Source organism: Chrysochloris asiatica, unplaced genomic scaffold (genome assembly GCF_000296735.1).
Source record: "Chrysochloris asiatica unplaced genomic scaffold, ChrAsi1.0 scaffold00023, whole genome shotgun sequence".
NCBI classification, from domain to species: Eukaryota; Metazoa; Chordata; class Mammalia; order Afrosoricida; family Chrysochloridae; genus Chrysochloris; species Chrysochloris asiatica.
The window spans coordinates 14,503,094-14,521,332 of NW_006408541.1; the positions used below are offsets into that span (position 1 = coordinate 14,503,094).

General features: G+C 50.5%; 1 protein-coding gene across 1 annotated transcript in view; it reads left to right on the forward strand.

Moving 5' to 3' along the window:
• PREX1 (phosphatidylinositol-3,4,5-trisphosphate-dependent Rac exchange factor 1) overlaps positions 1-17,997 on the forward strand; it is a 353,334-nt gene extending 335,337 nt beyond the window's left edge. The window contains exons 30-43 of the mRNA XM_006839328.1: positions 1,727-1,815; positions 3,352-3,434; positions 3,548-3,638; positions 5,262-5,390; positions 6,629-6,670; positions 7,692-7,912; positions 10,327-10,426; positions 12,891-13,034; positions 13,137-13,248; positions 14,359-14,425; positions 15,356-15,528; positions 15,746-15,848; positions 16,002-16,069; positions 17,955-17,997. Of these exons, the coding sequence (XP_006839391.1) occupies positions 1,727-1,815; positions 3,352-3,434; positions 3,548-3,638; positions 5,262-5,390; positions 6,629-6,670; positions 7,692-7,912; positions 10,327-10,426; positions 12,891-13,034; positions 13,137-13,248; positions 14,359-14,425; positions 15,356-15,528; positions 15,746-15,848; positions 16,002-16,069; positions 17,955-17,997 (1,465 nt within the window). The remainder of the gene's footprint in view (positions 1-1,726; positions 1,816-3,351; positions 3,435-3,547; positions 3,639-5,261; positions 5,391-6,628; positions 6,671-7,691; positions 7,913-10,326; positions 10,427-12,890; positions 13,035-13,136; positions 13,249-14,358; positions 14,426-15,355; positions 15,529-15,745; positions 15,849-16,001; positions 16,070-17,954) is intronic.
• The last annotated feature ends 242 nt before the right edge of the window (positions 17,998-18,239 follow it).

The following is an 18,239-nucleotide window of genomic DNA, read 5'->3' on the forward strand; positions in this document are numbered from 1 at the left end:
GGGGAGGAAATGCACACAGAAACATTCAGAAATATATAGTAGTTTAAACAACCAAAGGGCATATTAGGCAAGCCTGCCTCCTGGCCGCCAGCACCCAGTCCCTCTCTTTCCTTGAGTCTAGAGTCCAGAGTCCTCAGCTGTTCCCTCTCTCCATGTCCTCATCTCTGCCTCCATCTCTGGTGACGCTGCTTCTCTGGATAGGGTCCCACATTCTGTTTGTGCTCTTCTCTCTTGATGGTCCTAAGGTCTTCTGTTTCTGAACTGTAAGATTAACTACTCCCTTGTTTTTGTTACAAAACTTTTACCTTTATAGTTGTGACAGTCGCAATTAGTCATGGTAACAATTTCCCTCTATTGAATCATAATCTTACCCCCATCTCTTTTCACCAGCCCCGTCTAGACAAGATGAAAACTATTCAGTGGAGATTCTTACCTTCCCCCGCACACTCTTAAAGTAAACTCATTCTTGAAAACTTGTAAGCCAGTCACTTTGTGTCTTTATCGATCCCTCATTTTAGGTAGCCAATGTCTTAAGTTGCCCATGTCTCTATATAACCTGTATACAGAAGGGATAGCATTGATACTTGATGTGAAAACTCCTTCCCTCTCAGTTGGCATTTTGAACTACTGCATCCATAAGTATTGGTCAAGTTCAACAAATTGTAGCAGTTTACACTTGTTTCCTTTATCAAAAATTAAAAAAAAATTTTTCCTCTAGTCGAGTTGTGATTATCAGGCCATCGAGGCTAGGTCAAACGGGTACCTCTCCAAGTTTGGGTGTTCTTGTGCGTCTGCAGTTTGTTTTTGTTGTTGTATTGTTTGATTTTTAGATTTTCCTCCTCAGTCTGAGATATCAGAATTGTTTGGGAGTTGGTTAATTAGTAAAAGATCACGATGTTAGATAGACCAAGACTTATTTTCCTGTAATAAAGAATGCATGTAAATATCACATAACCTACCATAGAGGTCATGTAACATCTGATTATGGTAGATCAAGTAGACGCTTAAAGGGAAGCTTTGATCTTATGGGGTCAAAATCCAGAAATGATGTAATTTGATGAGAACGGCCTTCACCCCAGTGCTTTATATTCTTACTGGTTTTAGAGGACTAGCCTCTGGTGAGTGTTTTGCAGCCTTTTTGGTAAGTGCCTAACAAAACATCCTGGCTGACTCAGCGCTTTGTGTTCTTGGGGCCTTGTGCCCACAATCCAAAGTTTTACATCTCTCTGGGTTTCCATTCTGACGTTTTGGGATCCTCCAGTATTGGCTTTAACTGTCAAAAAGGCTGAATGAGAAAATTTCAGGATGGTGACTTTTAACTCCCTACCACCTTCTGAGTTCTTGAGATGTAAGCTAATAAAATACCATCCTTCTTCTCAGGCAAGGCCCAGCTGGAGAGACAGAGCACAGTCTTGTCTTGGAGGGTGGCATGTGCAGGTGTGGGCAGGAACCAGGTTGTCCCATAAGAGGAACAATGTGGGGCAGTTGGGGACACCTGACACAGTAACACCTCAAAAGAAGTGATTCATTGTCCTGCTACGCTTCCTGGGACCCCCACCATCAGACACAGAAAAGAGACCTAGTGACTCTTACCCCAGACACTGGTGGTCTGCCATGGCTCCCTCCCTGGGCTGATTGTCCACCCCAGTGGCCGGGTTGTAGTGTGTGCTACAGGACGTGGGTTCTGGGACCTGACTTACCCCTTCTCTGGACCCCTTCTCTGCAGCGAGTGTAACAGTAACCGGGACTCAGTTCTGTCCTACACCAGTGTGAGAAGTAACAGCTCCTACCTGGGCAGTGACGAGATGGGCTCTGGTGAGTGGTGCGTCGTGTGACTGAGCGAGAGGGGCCTCCCCGGCCAGGTTTTGTTCTGTTTATTTTATATCTTTCTGTATTCTACTCTAGTGTGTTATATATTGCATAGTATATGCATGCATTCACCCAAATGAATGTATTTTTTATGGATCAACTAACCCTTTCTTTAATCTTTTCATTCATGAAAACTCTAACATTTATTGAGCATCTATCTACTTGGAGTCCTGGTGCGGTGCTGTAGGATAAGCACTGGACTGTTAACCCCAAGGTCAGTGGTTCAAACCCACCAGATGCTCCTTGGAAACCCTACACAGGGCTGCTATGAGTTGAAACTGACTCCACAGCACTTAACAATAACAACACTAGGGGCTAAAGGAGCCCTCGTAGCATAGGGGTTACTAGTTGAGCTACTAACCCTAAGATTAGCAGTTCAAATCTATCAGTTGCTCTGTGGGAAAAAGATGAGGCTTCCTGCTCCCATAAAGATTTACAGCCTTGGAAGCCCCATACAGAGTTACTGTGGGTTGGAACGGACTCAGTGGCACACAACCACAACCACAACCACAACCACCACCAGCACCACCAAGGGCTCAATGCTGGTAGCTCAGCTGTGAATGAAAATTACAAAGCTCCCTGCTGTCACAGAGCTGACTTCTCCAAACTTATTGTGGGCTGTGGTCTCTATAGAAGCCGATGGCCATGTCCTTCTATAGGGTTTGAACTGCTGACCTTTGGGTTAGCAGCCGGGTGCTTAACCACTGTGCCATCAGGGCCTCTCCCGTAAAGTTTACAGCTTCAGAAACTCTATGGGGCAGTCCTACCTTTCCTGTAGTGTCACTTTGAGTTGGAATTGACTCAGTGACAACTGGGTTGGTTTTTTTGAGTACTTGGAATTGTAATGAAAGGCTGTAATTTATTTTTGATTTTGTTTGTTTTAACCTTTAACAAATTTTAGTCTATCTAATATACTTTGTACCGAGGTGACATGCCACATGGCTCATGATTCACAATGACAGCCGGCTTCCCGCTCTTGTTCCCAGCCTCTCTCGGTTCCCATGCTGCCACCATTCCTGTCTCTTATGTCCTTTCAGAGGTGGTCTGTGTGTAAACACTTGATTTTAATTATACTTTAATTTCACAGAAGATAACAAAGCTGGTGTCACATTGAAGAAACGATTGAACATTGGATAAACATTTCATCACATGAAGACACTCAGTCAGAAAAACCTGTCCCTGGGGAGATCTTAGGGAGGAACTTATGTGAGCTGATGGAACTGAAAAAGCTGGGGGCCCAGGTCTTCCCCTCGGTTCTTCATCTCCTTGTTTGCAGAATGGGAGTAATAACAACACTTATTGCCCATGTTGCAGATGAAGAAACTGAAGCTCAGAGAGGTCAAGTGGTTTGTTCAATGACACACAGCCAGGACTTGGACCTGAATCTCACCCGGGTTTTGGAATTCAGTAGCTATGTTGTCTCTTTGGGAAAGAGGTTGGGAAGGTGAGTGTCTGATGGCCGTGGCATCTTCCTCTTGTCAGGGGACGAGCTGCCCTGTGACATGCGGATCCCATCGGACAAGCAGGACAAGCTTCATGGTTGTCTAGAGCATCTCTTTAACCAGGTAGGACCTTTCTTTCTACCCGTCATGTGATTGGTTAGAACCCAAAACCCGGGAGCTGGGGGTAGGGTCTGTGGGTTCTGGGGCCAAACTCACAAGAGCTCCTTGTCACCCAGGTGGACTCTATCAGCACCCTTCTCAAGGGGCCAGTCATGAGCAGGGCTTTTGAGGAGACCAGGCATTTCCCCATGGACCACAGCTTGCAAGGTGAGCAGATGAGAATCCCCAGGCAGGGCCAGCAGAGATTCTAGCACCCAGGAGGGAGAGGGTCTGTGCCCTCTGACTCTACATAAAAAGTTTGCCAAGTCCTGGGTTGAGCCCTCAGCCTTCCTGGGTCTCAGCCTTCCCATCTGTAATGTGAAGGTATGGGCTGGATTAGAGCTTGCCAAACCTTAGATGTTCACATGTTCACTTCGGATGCTTAGACTCATTCACAGTTCTGTGTACCTCCTCACATTAAAAAACAACAACAACAGAGCATTTCATTTGCTGCCTGTATTATTGTTGGAGAAACTATTGAACATTGGATAAACATTTCATCACATTGTAAAATAAGAATCTCCCTTTTAAAAATTAATTTTAAAAGGAACTTACAAAACCACCTCCATATGGAAAACTGGTATAACATGCCACACATTGATGATCACCTTACATCCGTGGAAACAGGAAAATGTCATTACATTCTAGCTCGATACTGATGCCTACCCATGACCTCTTTATTCAAGAAAGCGATCAGGGAGTTAAGAAGTGTTAACTGACCTGTTAACACCAAACTGAAGACTTTCTTCTTGAAATGTTTAGTAGAGAAAGAATTGAATTTTCTTGTGTCCTTCCTCCCACCGACCTCTCCTCCCATTTACCTATCTACTCACCTGCCTTCTCATTTGTTCATCCATCCACTAGCTCATTCACCCACCCACCCATTCATTTCTTCACCCATTTCTTCTATCTTCCTCTCCTCCCACCTGTTACTGACCCATCCATCCGTCATCCATCCACCCACCCATCCATGTATGCATCCAGTCAATAATTCCCAAGAACCAGCTTGTACCAGGCTTTATCCTGGGTACTGGGAACTCTGACATGAACTTGACACTGTCTTTGACCTCAGAGTGCTCCCAGTGAGTGCAGGAGTTATGAAGCAGACAGGCAGTTGTCCAGAAAGCGGGTGTGGAAGTGAGGTGCCAGAATGGGGACCCCTGGTGTCGCCAGCAGCATCCCTCTCCAAGGAGTTGACCTCAGAAAACCCATCACCTCTCACCCTCAGAAACATCAAACCCACAAATAGCTTAGAAACCTGGGGTGGGGCTGTAGCCTGGGCCTATTTGTCTTTCTGAATGGTCCTACTGGAGCCAGATCCAGGTCCTCAGCTGTATCACTAGCCAGCTGGGTGACTTTTGGCAACTAACTCACTGTCCCTCTTTGTGCCTTGACTTATTCCTCTGCGTAAGGCCAAGGTTAGACTAGGATACAGCTTGTGATCCAGGTCACAGCTAGCAGAAAAGGTGCTAGCAGAAAAGAATAAGGTTTAGGAGAAAAGAATGCTGTGATTGCTTAATTATGCCTGCACTGGATTGGTTGCAGCAGCAGGGATTCATGGTCTCAGAGTAGCTGGAAAGAATGCTGAGATTGATTAGTGATGTCTGCCACGGGTGTGTACAAAAAGCAGTGGCGCGCTTCCCACACATTTGCCCTCCATGTACCTGCCCAAGCTCTTGATGTTGGAGTCTGGGCTTTGGAGTTTGGTGATGGGACATAGACCTTTGTGCCATCCTTCCCCAAAGCTACCTCTGTCCCTTCCCTGGCCCTCATGCCACTTTCCTGCCCCAGAGTTCAAACAGAAAGAAGAGTGTACCATCCGTGGCCGGAACTTAATCCAGATCAGCATCCAGGAAGACCCCTGGAACCTCCCCAACTCCATCAAGACGCTGGTGGACAACATTCAGAGATATGTGGAAGGTCAGTCGGCTGGGGAAGATGTAGATGCGGGATTAGGAATGGCTCTATCTCCATAGCCTGCATCTCCCCATGATTCCAGTTCACACTAGCCCCTACCGCTCCCTGCTTCAGACATGCTACATTAGCTTGTCAGCCTTTGAGTTTGAGATGACTGGGGTAGACCAGGAGACATTTGGCCATGGTAGCAGGTAGTACAAGGACTCTGAACCATTACCCAGAAAACAGTCACCTGTAAATTGGGTCACTGTTCCCGAAAACTAGAGTTGGTCAAGAGCGTGAGCTGCCAGGGTTTGAGTCCCAGCTCTACCACTTGTTAGCTGTGTGAGCATGTGAAGTTCCTTGGCCTTTCTGTGTGTTGGTTTCTTCATGTGTAAAATGGGCTTACAGTGATGGTGAGAGCTCACTGGATCTATGCAGATAAAGCCCTTACACAGCACCTGACCCTTTATCAGTCCTCAGTAAGTGTGTGTGTTGCTGCTGCTGCTAGAATTACCTCCCAGCCCTCTGTTACGTGTACCCCTCAGGATCTGAATGTATGTAAAGAAATAAATCAAAGTGCCTTTTAGATGTTTCTTTTAAGCCCCTTCTGGACCCAGTAGCATCTTTCTGGAGGAAAGAGACTGGGAGAAAAGAGTTTTTCTACATGTATGTTAGGGTTGTGACTGTGTAGGGTGTAAGCACCTACGGATGTGTATCAGCACATGTGTGTCTCGGGTAGATGTGCATGTAAGTTTATGTCCTGGTGTGGCACTGCAAGGTCAATATGAACTACAAGGTCAGCAGTTCAAGCCCACCATCTGCTCTTGGGAAACCCTATACAGGATCTCTCTTGAGTTGGAACCGACTTGACAGCACTTAACAACAGTAACAGTGTGCATGTGGTTATCCGATGTTGGGTGGGTGTATGTAGCTGTGTACATTTGCATATGCTTAAGCATGTTCCCACACATGTGTGTACAAGGCGTAGGACAGAGCACCTCAGCCCAGGAGTTCAAAGGGCCAGTTTTAACCTTTTTTGGCCAGTCTGTGTAAACAGATCTGGCTGACAGTTGGGACTCCATTCCCTGGATGCCCATTTCTGAAATTCTTTCAATAGAAGCTTCTAAAACACAGTTGTGTAATCCAGAGTGCCCCTGAAAAGGGGTCCAAGCTCTTGGGCTGCGGGGACCCCAGCTTGTCTCTCATCTGTCTGTGAGCCCCTCTCAGCCCACCCTTCTTTCTGTGTCTTCTCTTGTCAGATGGGAAGAACCAGCTACTCCTGGCCCTTCTGAAGTGTACAGGTGAGGCTCTGCCCAAGGACCCAGGAGCCCTCACACAGCCTCACTTTCCATGGTCCCTCAGGGCCTGGCTTGGGGGAACCAACATGCTGGCCTTTAGCACCTACAGGAACTACTGACCTCACGTCCTCCTTTGGAGTCCATGGTCAGGTCTCAGGCCCCTGGGGCCCTTTTACTTGCCACCTCCTCCCAGGCCTTGGTGGGTGTGCACAAGGACCAGGGATCAAGGATTGATGATTAGGAAGACTGCCAGTAAAACAGCAGGACACTGGTTCCCTGGATTCCCAAGGAAGCTCTGGTGTGGCACTGTAGGAAAAACACTGGACTGCAAGGCTGGTTTGAACCACAAGGTGGCAGTTTCAAACTTACCAGCTGCTCCTGGGAAACCATATACAGGCTTGTTAGGAGTCGGACTTGACTCGACGGCACTTAACAACAACCATAGGACAGAAGTACACAGTAGGTGCTGAATAAATAGCTGCTGAAGGAATGACTGTGAGGGAGTGAGAGCCTGAGAGATTCATCATTTCTAAAAATAATAATCTCTAAAAATTAGAAAGAAAAATTATTTCTAAAAACCAGTGTGAAGAGCAGGGCCAGGAGGAGGTCGTATGGTCTTGAAATAAACAAAGCAGTAAACAGTGCTTCTTAAAATGCCTCCTGGCTCACTTATAGAACGTGGAGTTGGGTATCCAGCCATCAAGGCTGAAACATCCCGAGCAAATGGAAGAAGGGCTGAGGCCAGAGGGTTTGGGGAAGCCACCCACAAGTGTGTTCTGTCTTCCTTAGTAGGCAGATGGGTTGTTGAGAGAACTGAGTCTTTAGGAAACTTGGCTTTTGGAGAATACAGTTTTGTGGACTTGGTTTTTGGTGGCTGGGATGTCCAAAGAATTAGCTTTTGGCAAGGTGGCCCTTGATGGGTGGTCTCTGGGAGGCTGGTTTTGACCCACACCTGAGGGGACTTTGGGGTGTGGGCCTGCACAGTGACTCCACCGGAGCCCCCCCCACCCCCCTCTGCTTCCAGACACTGAGCTGCAGCTACGTAGGGACGCCATCTTCTGCCAGGCCCTGGTGGCGGCTGTGTGCACCTTCTCCGAGCAGCTGCTGGCGGCCCTGAGCTACCGTTACAACAACAATGGTGAATACGAGGAGAGCAGCCGGGACGCCAGCCGCAAGTGGCTGGAGCAGGTGGCGGCCACCGGTGTCCTGCTGCACTGGCAGTCCCTGCTCTCACCGGCCACTGTGGTGAGTGAGGGTGGGGAGGCGGGACCAGGCCTCAGTGGCCTGCCTTGGGCACGGCACACAGTGAGTGCCTCCTCTCTTGAACGCTCGCTTGCTCAGTTGTTCCTTCAGATGCTGTTTATTGAGCACTTACTATATGCTTCTGTTCTGGGCCCTGGGAATAAATAGTCTGTGAACAAAACGGAGTCTCTATAGCCTGTTGCTGTTGTTGTTGCTAAGTGCCATGGAGTCGGTTCCAAGGAGTGACTGGTGAGCTTGAACTGCCGATCTTGTGGTTAGCAGTACAGCACCACACCAGGACTCCCTATATCCTACTTGCTTAGTGCCATCAAGTTGGTTCCGACTCATAGTGACCCTGTATAGGGTTTCAGAGATCAGCTGATGGGTTCAGACTGCCAGCTTTGTGGTTTGCAGTCCAGTCCTGACCCTACAGTGCCATATCAGAAGTCCTGTTTCCTACTTTGTTGTTGCTAAGAGCCGCTGAGTCGGTTTAGACTCACAGCAGCCCTGTATAGGCTTCCAAGGAGCAGCTGGTGGGTTTGAACTGCCGACCTATGGTTTGCAGTCCGGTACTGAGCCTACAGGGCCACACCAGGAGTCCTACCACTACATGGTGGTGGTTATGTGGAATCAGTTCCAATTCATAGTGACCCTGTATAGGGTTTCCAAGGCTGTAAATCTTAACGGGAGCAGAAAGCCTCATCTTTCTCCTGCGAAACGGCTGATAGTTTCAAACTGCTGACCTTGAGGTTAGCAGCCTGACTCATAACCACTATGCTACCAGAGCTCCTTTATATCCCACTGGTGGTAGTGGTGGTGGTGTGGAGTCGGTTCTGACTCACAGCCACCCTGTATAGGGTTTCTGAGGCTATAACTCTTTACAGGAGTAGAAAGCCTCATCTTTCTCCCGCAGAACAGCTGTCAGTTTCAAACTGCTGACCTTGAGATTGGCAGCCTGACTGTAACCACAATGTTATTAGAGCTCCTTTTAGGGGTCTTATATTCTACTCAAGGGAGACAAACATAAGCAATTAGATAACTAAAATGTATGGTATAAACCAAGGAGTTCTGGTGGTTAACGCATTTGACTGCTAACCCAAAGGTCAGTTCGGACCTATAGGAGAAAGATGTGATAATCTGCTTCCATGACAGTCACAGCCTTGGAGACCCCTGGGGCAGTTCTACTCAGCCCTCAGTGGATATAGAGTCTTGGTGGATCAGAATCAACTCAACAGCAACAGGTTTGGTTTGGTTTTGGGGTGATCTTGCCTCCATCCCCCATTTTGGATGATCATCAATGAAAGGGTGATGCTTCTGGCATCTCAGGGGTAGAAGGCAGGGGTGCAGTTGGACATCTGACAATGCCCAGGACAACCCCCAACAAAGAGCTGTTCAGCACAAAATGCCAAGAGTGCTGAGACTGGAAACTCTGGTATGTACTGATAGGGGTGAGGAGAAAAATCACACAACAGTCGGCCAGGAAGGTCTGGGGTGGTGGTTGGAAGTTTAGACGAGGTGACCAGTGAAGGCCTCCCTGAGGGGGTGACCTCTGACCTAAGGAGGGCAGGGAGTGAGCTATGAGGAAATTGGGGGAGGTACAAAGGCCCTGAGGCAGGACTAGTTACGGAATGAGAGTGGAGGGGAGGACTGACAGTGAATGGAGTCAGAGTGTGTGGGGCCTTGCAGGCCACTCTCTGTAAGGACTTTGACTGTTACTTTGAGTGGAGTGGGATCCATCGGAGGCTTTGGAGCAGAGTTGGGGGGTGGACTGACTTTGATACTTTGGGAAACACACAGCCGCTGGATGGGGTGAGTCCGTAGAGATGATTATAACACTCCAGCAAAACTTGGTGTGCAGACCGTCCAATCTAGTTCTTGTCGAGACCTGAGGTGGGTCCTCCACCACCCATATTTCAAGGATGTGGAAACGAGGTTCCCAGAGCCAGGATTTGAACCTTGGAAGTCTGCTTCAAGGGCCCAATCACCTGCTTCATCTACACCTGGTTTCTCCCTTGCCCACCCTGTTTAAGGCTCAGAATCGGACCAGTTTCTCAGGGTCCGGAGAGCCAGTGCCTTGGCATTCTGGGTGCTGCTACTTAAAGCCGATGAACCCCCCACCCCCACCCCCGGGAATGGAGCCTGCAGAGACACTGGCTTGTTTCACTGTGTCCTCCTCTACCCCTTGGGTCCAGGTGGGAGCTCCCCACCTCTGCTTGGCTTTCTGTAGCCAGAGCTGCTGTCTGGTGGCCTCAGCGCCCTCTGCTGGCCGATGCTGCACACAGGCGCGCCTGCGGAGCGAACCTCTGGGGGCCCTGGAAAGCATAGCTGTGACTTCTTGTTGCATATTCAGCCAGTGGCACACCCCACCCTTTCTCAACTGACGTCTGAGAATTCTCTGCCCTGTCTTCTTCTGACAGAAGGAGGAACGGACCATGCTGGAGGACCTCTGGGTGACCTTGTCGGAGCTGGACAATGTTACCTTCTCTTTTAAGCAGCTGGATGAAAATTATGTGGCTAGTGAGTGGTTCCTCCCACGTACACCAGGAGGGCTGGGGTCCGGTGGCTGGGGGTGGGCGGTGGGGTGGGGGAGAGGATTGTTCTGGGACCACCCTGCCCATCTCCTGCCCTATCCTCAAAGCTGAACTTCAGGGGCACACAACCATCTCGAGCAACCCTTAAAAGAGAACACTTTGTACCTAGCTCCTTTAAAAATCCCTCTCTCAAGTCCTTTCTTTGGTGCAAAGACCAGTTAAGATTTTTACATTTTATTTTGGTGAAAGGATACACCATTTCAACAGTTTCTACTCGTACAATTTAGTGACATTGGCCGCATTCTTCAAGTTGTACCAGTGTTCTCGCTGCCATCTTCTACATTGTTCCACCCACCATCGCCTTAGTTAGACCCACTGCCCTCTAAGTTTCCCGTCCAACCTTTTGAGTTGTTGTTGTCAGTTTGATCTCATGATAGATTTTTGTTGGGACTTATACAATAATTAGCTAAGTTTTTCCTTCCTCCCTCCACTCTACCCATCCATCCATCCACCCACCCACCCATCCCTCCACCCACCCACAATCCCTCCACCCCTCCATCCATCCACCCACCTACCCACCCATCCCTCCACCCCTCCATCCATCTACCTACCCCTCCACCCATACACCCACCCATCCATCACTTTATTACTCCACACACCTGCCCATCCCTCCACCCACTCACCCACCCACCCCTCTACCCATCCACTCACCCATCCATCACTTTATTCCTCCATGCACCAGCCCATCCCTTTACCCACCCACCCATCCATCCATCCATCCACCCCCCACCCCCTCCATAAGTATGACCATGTACTCTGTACCAAGAACAGTGTTTGGCTCTAAGACCATGATTCCTGCTCTCCTGGACCTCACTGTCTAGCTCAGCACTTTCAGCCCTGCTTGTGCATGGGATTAACTACAGAGCTTTTCAGATACTGATATATCAGCCCCCAAGATTCTGATTCTGTTTATGGGATGGGGCCCTGGCATCGGTGATGTTGGTGTGCAATGATAGGCTGACAACTCACCTTGAACCTAGAGCCGTGATTTTCCAAATGTGGGCCCCGAACCCACATCCAAAAAATCCTCAGTGCCATGTAGTGAATTCCGACTCATTGTGACCCCACAGGACAAAGTAGGCCCCTTAGGGTTTCTGAGACTGTAAATCTTTATGGGGGCAGACAGCCTCATCTTTCTCCCAAGAGTGGCTGGTGGGGTCGAACTGCAGCCCCACATGTAGCTCATTCCACCATCAAGGTCAGTTCTTAGCCCTCCCAGACCTACTGACTGCAAGACGCTGCGAGTGGTACCCAGAATCTCTGTGTTAACGGACCCTCCAGGTGATCCCATGATCCCTGGTTTGAGAAAGACCAGGGCTTCGCAGCCTTTTTTTTCAAACCTTCATATGGAGACTTTTAGACCTTTTTTTCCTTTTCACCATGCCCCCAGGACATTTTAACACCACGAATACATTGTACACTTGTGTATGTCCTGTCTGTCTAATTACACTTTCGATATGAAACCAATAAGACTCTTTCACCTGCCTCTTAGAACCCAGGGTTACCTCCTTGGGGCACCGTTGTTTCGGCTTAGAATAGAGGGTTAGCCTCAGACCTTGCCCTCTCCTCAGGTGGCATCCCAGAGTGGATTCTCAAGAACAGTGGGTTTCTGGTTGGGAACCAGTTTCAGCTGATGGCAGAGGCTGCTGGTCTGCAGGGCTATGTGGAGGCTGCAGGGGGACTCGATTGATGAGCGGAATCAGGAGCATCAGGGGGCCAGAGCTAGCCCTTCCCAGGCCCCTCCTTGCTTTTGGGGGTGAATATGATGTAGGTTGTGTTTGGAGGGCAGCTTTTTTCCAGCTAGAGGCTTGAGTAACCAGGTTTGTTGTTATAAGTGCCATCGAGTGATTCTGACTCATAGTGACCCTGTGTAGGGTTTCCAAGGAGCGGCTGGTGAGCTTGAACTGCCAACCTTGCATTTCAAACTGACTTTGCAGTCTAGCGCATTAACCTACAGCGCTATGGCAAAAAAACACATGGGTGGAACTCTAAAGATGACCCCGCCAGCTTCCCAGCTGGGCAGGGTTCAGAGGTATCAGTGGCCACAGGACCTACTGATGTCGGTGGGACGGGAGCTCAGAGGCTGCTTCTGGGGACTGGAGGATGGGGCTGTAGAGTGGAAGGGTAGGGGGGTTTGAGTCTGTAACCTCAAGTAGGAGAACATGGAGAGTTCTTGAAAGTGAGTGGACAAGGAGGGCTGAAGCTGCCTCTCTGGGGTGAGAAGACAAGATATGAGGTTCTGTCTCTGGGGTGTGTGGACATGAACCTCTCAGGAGGCCAGCTTAGGGTGGAAGGACAAGGGAGTCTGAGGCGATCCCTCTGGGATGGGGAGAACAGGCAGATTCCTCTTGCTCCCATGAACCACCCAGCCCCGCCTTGTCTGCCCACAGACACCAACGTCTTCTACCACATCGAGGGCAGCAGGCAGGCACTGAAGGTCATCTTCTACCTCGACAGCTACCATTTCTCCAAGCTGCCCTCCCGCCTGGAGAGCGGGGCCAGCCTGAGGCTGCACACGGTGCTCTTCACGAGATGTGAGCTTTGGGGCTGGGTGGTACCCCGGGGATGGACCCCCCCCCCCCAGGGGATGGGACGCTGAACACCCCTCCCCTCCCCTCCTATGGCTCTCCTGACAGCTCTGGAGAACGTGGAGGTACTGCCTCCAGGCAGCCCAGCAACGGAGGATTTGCAGCAGGAGATCAACGCCCAGTCCCTGGAGAAGGTTCAGCAGTATTACCGCAAACTCAGGTACCTGCTGGGGTGTCGGGGTGGGAATTGGGGTGGAAGTTGGGTTTGGAGTCGGGTTTGTTTGGCTCCAAAGCCGGTCCTGCCAATGAGATGAGCCTCCTGTTTTATTCTGTGGGGGGTGGGAGCCAGGATAGGGCCTTGGGGGTTCTTAGAGGTTTTCAAGCCCTAGGCCTCCACCCGGCTCAGAAGCGAGCATCCAGGAGAAGGGCAGGGAGTGAGGGTCAGATTCTACAAGGCCCAGGGAATTCGTATGTTTTCCAGCATCTCCCCATTTTCTGTCTCACATTCTCCTGATGTGATGAGGGCACAGGTGAGGTGGGCCAAGACTCAGGACACCTGCATCTTGAATTGTGTGTAAGACGCTATCCCTGGTGGGGTTCGAGTTGTCCCATTTAGAAATAGAAAAAGGGCTGCTGTCATTTGTCAGGGAAAACATCCAAGCATATTGTCAAACTCTGTGCATTTGTGAAGTCTCCCCTCTGAACAAACGTTCGTGCCCTCATGCAATCCGCAGCTGCTCACTGAGGTCTTTTCTGGGCCAGGCTCTGTTCAGAATGCTTGTTGGGTGTGTCATGAGCAGAACAAAGTCTGTTCTTCATAGAGCTTGTCTTCTTCAACGGGGGTTGGCAAAATCCGGCCCACTCCTTGGTTTTGTAAATAAAGTTTTATTAAAACACAGTCATGCTCTTTTGTTTACCTATTGTCATAAGGTTGAGCAGTGGTGAGAGAGACCATCTGTTCTGTCCACACAGCTGAAAATACTGTTTGGCTCTTGACAGAAAAAGCTCGCTAACCCCTCTACTGGATGGGGAGAGGAACAATAGACTGAGAGCAAAGTGAAGTGTCAGGTGGTGAGAATAAAGCAAGACAAGGGGTTGGAGATTGAGGGGTGTGTGTGTGTGTGCCAGGACAGGGCAATCCAGGAGGGCTGCTCTGAGGAGGTGGCATTAGGAGAGCCCCAGAGGCCCCTTCTTGCTTTCCCCGTGGGGCTGTTGCAGGGACAGGTGACTTGGTGCTGGAAGCTTTCCAAGGTGCTCTGGGCAATTTCTCTTGGAGCAGCTGTGGGCGAAGAAGTTGGGACGCTCCCTCAGCCTCACTTTTCTCTCTCAGGGCGTTTTACCTGGAACGGTCTAACCTGCCCACAGATGCCAGCACCACCGCGGTGAAGATAGACCAGGTGTGTCTCCCCTGCCACCTCTGCCCCAAGTGAAGCTGGGCTGGGGCCGGGGACTCTGGGGGCCCTCCTCCTGAAAGCCTTCCAGGATAGCTCCCTCCCCATTCTGGGAATTCCAGCTTCTTCCTCCGCTTTGGTGGCGTTCCACAGAAGATTGATTTTCAGTGGTACCCATTCCTTTGTTTACCTCAGCATTTCTCTGAACTCAGGAGCTTCGTATGGGCCAGAGTAGGGAGTCCTGGCCAGACACAGCCAATGTATGGTGGTGGTTCTTTTGAATTAGTTGCCTGCCAGCCATTAAAAATCAAAAGACTTCTCATAAAAATGGAGGTTTCTCGGTTTTGTCACTGTTGGCCAGTGCTGGGGAGGGCAGCATCCACCTCCTGGTGACTCATTTGTGCTCTCTGCCTCTTACCCACAATGCATCTCTCTTGACCATTATTTTGGAGTGGTAGCCCTTGGGCTGTGAGCTTGGGGACTCCCAGGAAGTGGGGGAACTCTTCAGGAGTTCATAGTCTGGCTGGCCAAAGATCACCCCAAGCCGGAAGCAAGTTACCAAATCATCATCCTGTCCCCTGTGGAATGATCAGGCAGAGCTGGGTACAGGAAGGCTCATTCTGGGTGCATGCTTGAGCTCGTCCCAACAGTTTTGGAGAAGGTGGGACAGGTGGCTGTGCTTGGTCTTAGTTGGGGGCATACTTGGGCAAGAATTAGGTTGGAAGCTCAGGTCTGAAACCTGTGATGAGCCAGCTTTCAGGACAGTAGGGAGCCATAGATGGTCCTTGAGCAGTGCTTGTGGTTGGTCAATTGGACCACAGCAGTGAGCTTAGAGGACAGCTGCTGTAGCAGAACCAGACTGGAAGGGAGGCCACGGTGGGGGCTGGGGGGCATGGGCACCTCCCCTCACTGTGTCTGGGTGGGTGCACTTCACAGCTCATCAGACCCATCAATGCCCTGGATGAGCTCTGCCGTCTCATGAAGTCCCTCGTCCACCCTAAACCTGGTGCCGGTGGGAGCCTGGGCGCCGGCCTCATCCCTATCTCCTCCGAGCTCTGCTACCGCCTGGGGGCATGCCAGATTGCCATGTGCGGCACTGGCATGCAGAGGTGAGCGCTGGACCCTCAGGGACGAGAGGGACCGGGGACCCGCCAGATGGCATGCACAGCAGTGGGTTTGGGGTTTGGTCTGAGGGGAGATACCTGAAGCAGGAGTAGGGCTGGGGAGAGTGGAGGGGTCTTTGGTTGGGGGAGGTCATGGAGGGTCCGGGAGGCACCAGCTCCCATTGTGCCACCTTGGGTGCCAGTCCTGCTGTCCCTCTCACAGGAGCACCCTCAGCGTCTCCCTGGAGCAGGCGGCTATCTTGGCCCGAAGCCACGGGTTGCTACCCAAGTGCATCATGCAGGCCACGGACATCATGCGGAAGCAGGTGAGGGGCTGGGCAGTGCCAATAGCTGCCCTCTCTCTGTCTGAAGGGGCCAAGGATATCTGCTCCAAGGGATTTTGGTTTGCTCCTTATCCTTACCTCACACACCCTGGGCTGTTGTGAGGAGGCAGGCCTAGCTGGATTCTCTCTCTCCAGGGCCCCAGGGTGGAGATTCTGGCCAAAAACCTCCGAGTCAAGGATCAGATGCCCCAGGGTGCACCGCGGTGAGTGACTGGTCCTTCCCTCCTCTTTCCCTGGGGCCCAGGTCCCAGACTCTGGTGCCCAGATGGGACCTCACTTCTCAGTTTATGGGGTCTCCACTCTGGAGAGGGACCAATAGGACTTAGTGTGTTGCCTCCTCACGGAGTGCCTGCTCCGGCCGGGGAGATGGACAAAGTCCCTGAGATGAGCCGTGGGTGGTTTATGTGACCACCCTGTCCCCTGGCTCTGCCCTCACTGCATGCAGTAGTAGCCCTTCAGTCCTCTGGCTTCCTTCATCCGCACCGTCTCTCCACGTGACTTTAAAAACCTTCTTAGGGTCCTAACCATGTGCTAGGCCCTGTTCTGAATATGAACCCCTTTCACTCTTTCTCCCTTGCCCCAGTTTGATATCATTCCTGCTCACAGTTTTTATCTATTTATATGAAAACAGATTGATTCAAAAGCAGTATCAAAAGTACTAACAAGCGTCTCTGATTTTTCTTCTCTTGCTGGTCGGACGATAATGTCTTCTTTAACCACAGTGCATTGGCAAACCCAAACCACACCCACAATTGTCAAATGGATTCCAACCCATAGCAAAGCAAAAGGACAAAGGAGAACTAGCTCCGTAGGGTTTCCCAGGCTGTAAAACGATTCGATGGCACCTACCAATAACAAAACTGCTGTGGGAGTAAACGGTCTCACCGTTCTCCGGAGGAGCAGCTGGTGGGTTTGAACCACCAACCTTTTGGTTAGCAGCTGAGCGCTACACCGTGGCGCCACCAGGGCTCTGTGCACTGGCAGTGTCAGGCCATGGGCGCGGAAGCAGTACTAGGAGCTCAAATGCAGACGTGGTCAGTTTTACCAGCTACTGCATGTGCTCTGTCCCCACATCTCGTTTCTGTTCTGTGTGGCACTTACTCTGCCCCAGGAGATGAACCAAGGAGCAAAACACTGTTATTGTCCCCAGTGGGCAGGTGTGGGGACTGAGGCACAGAGAGGGTAAGTGTCTTGCCCAAGGCCACACAGCTGGTAAATGGCAGAGCTGGGATCTGAACACAGGCAGTCTAGCCCTAGAGTAAGAGTCACGGGGCTCTTTGGAAAGCTGGCCAAGAGTTGAATTTATGATTAGAAGGCTACCTGCAGCTTTCCAAAGGGGTTTCCCTATGTAAACTGCTGAATAGATGGAAAAAACAAAACAAAAATCCGCCTACCTCCCTTTTCCTCTTTGCCCCTGTCATCTGGTGGCCTCTTCTCTGGACCCCCTGCCTCCAAATCCCCATTGTTCACAGCAGATTAGACTTGCCCTCCCCAGCTTAAACCCCATCAAGGAGACCAGAGCAGCTTCCCAAGATCTGCAATGTGAAACAATCAAAGGCAGGCTCTCTGTCTAGTTAACCACCATTCATGTGGAAAATTGTGTGCACACACAAATACATAGCCGTACATGTATGTAAACACATACATGCACACACATGCGTGTCCTGACCACCACTCAAAGTTGCTGAAGAAACTGGCTCCAGGGCTGGCCCTGGGAAGTGGGTGGGAAGCCGGCAGAACAAATATTTTCTACACTGTATCTTTTTGTTGTTAATTTTCTGTTTTCACTGTTGACTTGTGATTTAGGAGGCCCATGTGTTACAGAGTAGAACAGCTCTCTAGGGTTTTCTTGGACTTCATTTACAGAAGCAAACTGACAGAGCTTTCTTCTTTGGTTTTGCTGGGTGGGCTTGAACCGGCAACTTTTTGGTTATCAGCTACAGGCAGACCATATGCACCACCCAGGGACCTGAATCTTCTTATACCTACTGAGTTTTGTTTTCTAGGAACGAATTACGTGTTCAGATCAAAGTTGAAATAATAATAATCGGCCCCGGTACCTCTTGACCCTCTTCCTCCATTCCTTAGGCTCTACCGCCTCTGCCAGCCGCCGGTGGACGGAGACCTCTGAAACCCAAGCTGTCCCGTGCTGGGCAGCGCCCTCCAGAGTGGGGATTTGGAAGGACAGAGCGGCCTCACGGCTTTCTCAGGAGGTGGCTGGGGTCTGTGCTTAGCTGCCCCAGCTCCTCCCTGCCTCCCTGAGGAGAAGCCTGAACCCTGCTTCCGTAGAGCTGCAGCTAGCTGTTCAGGCCCAGCTGACACGTGCTCCCCACTTTTGCTGGAAGCCCGAGGGGAGCTGGGCGCCCACAGAGC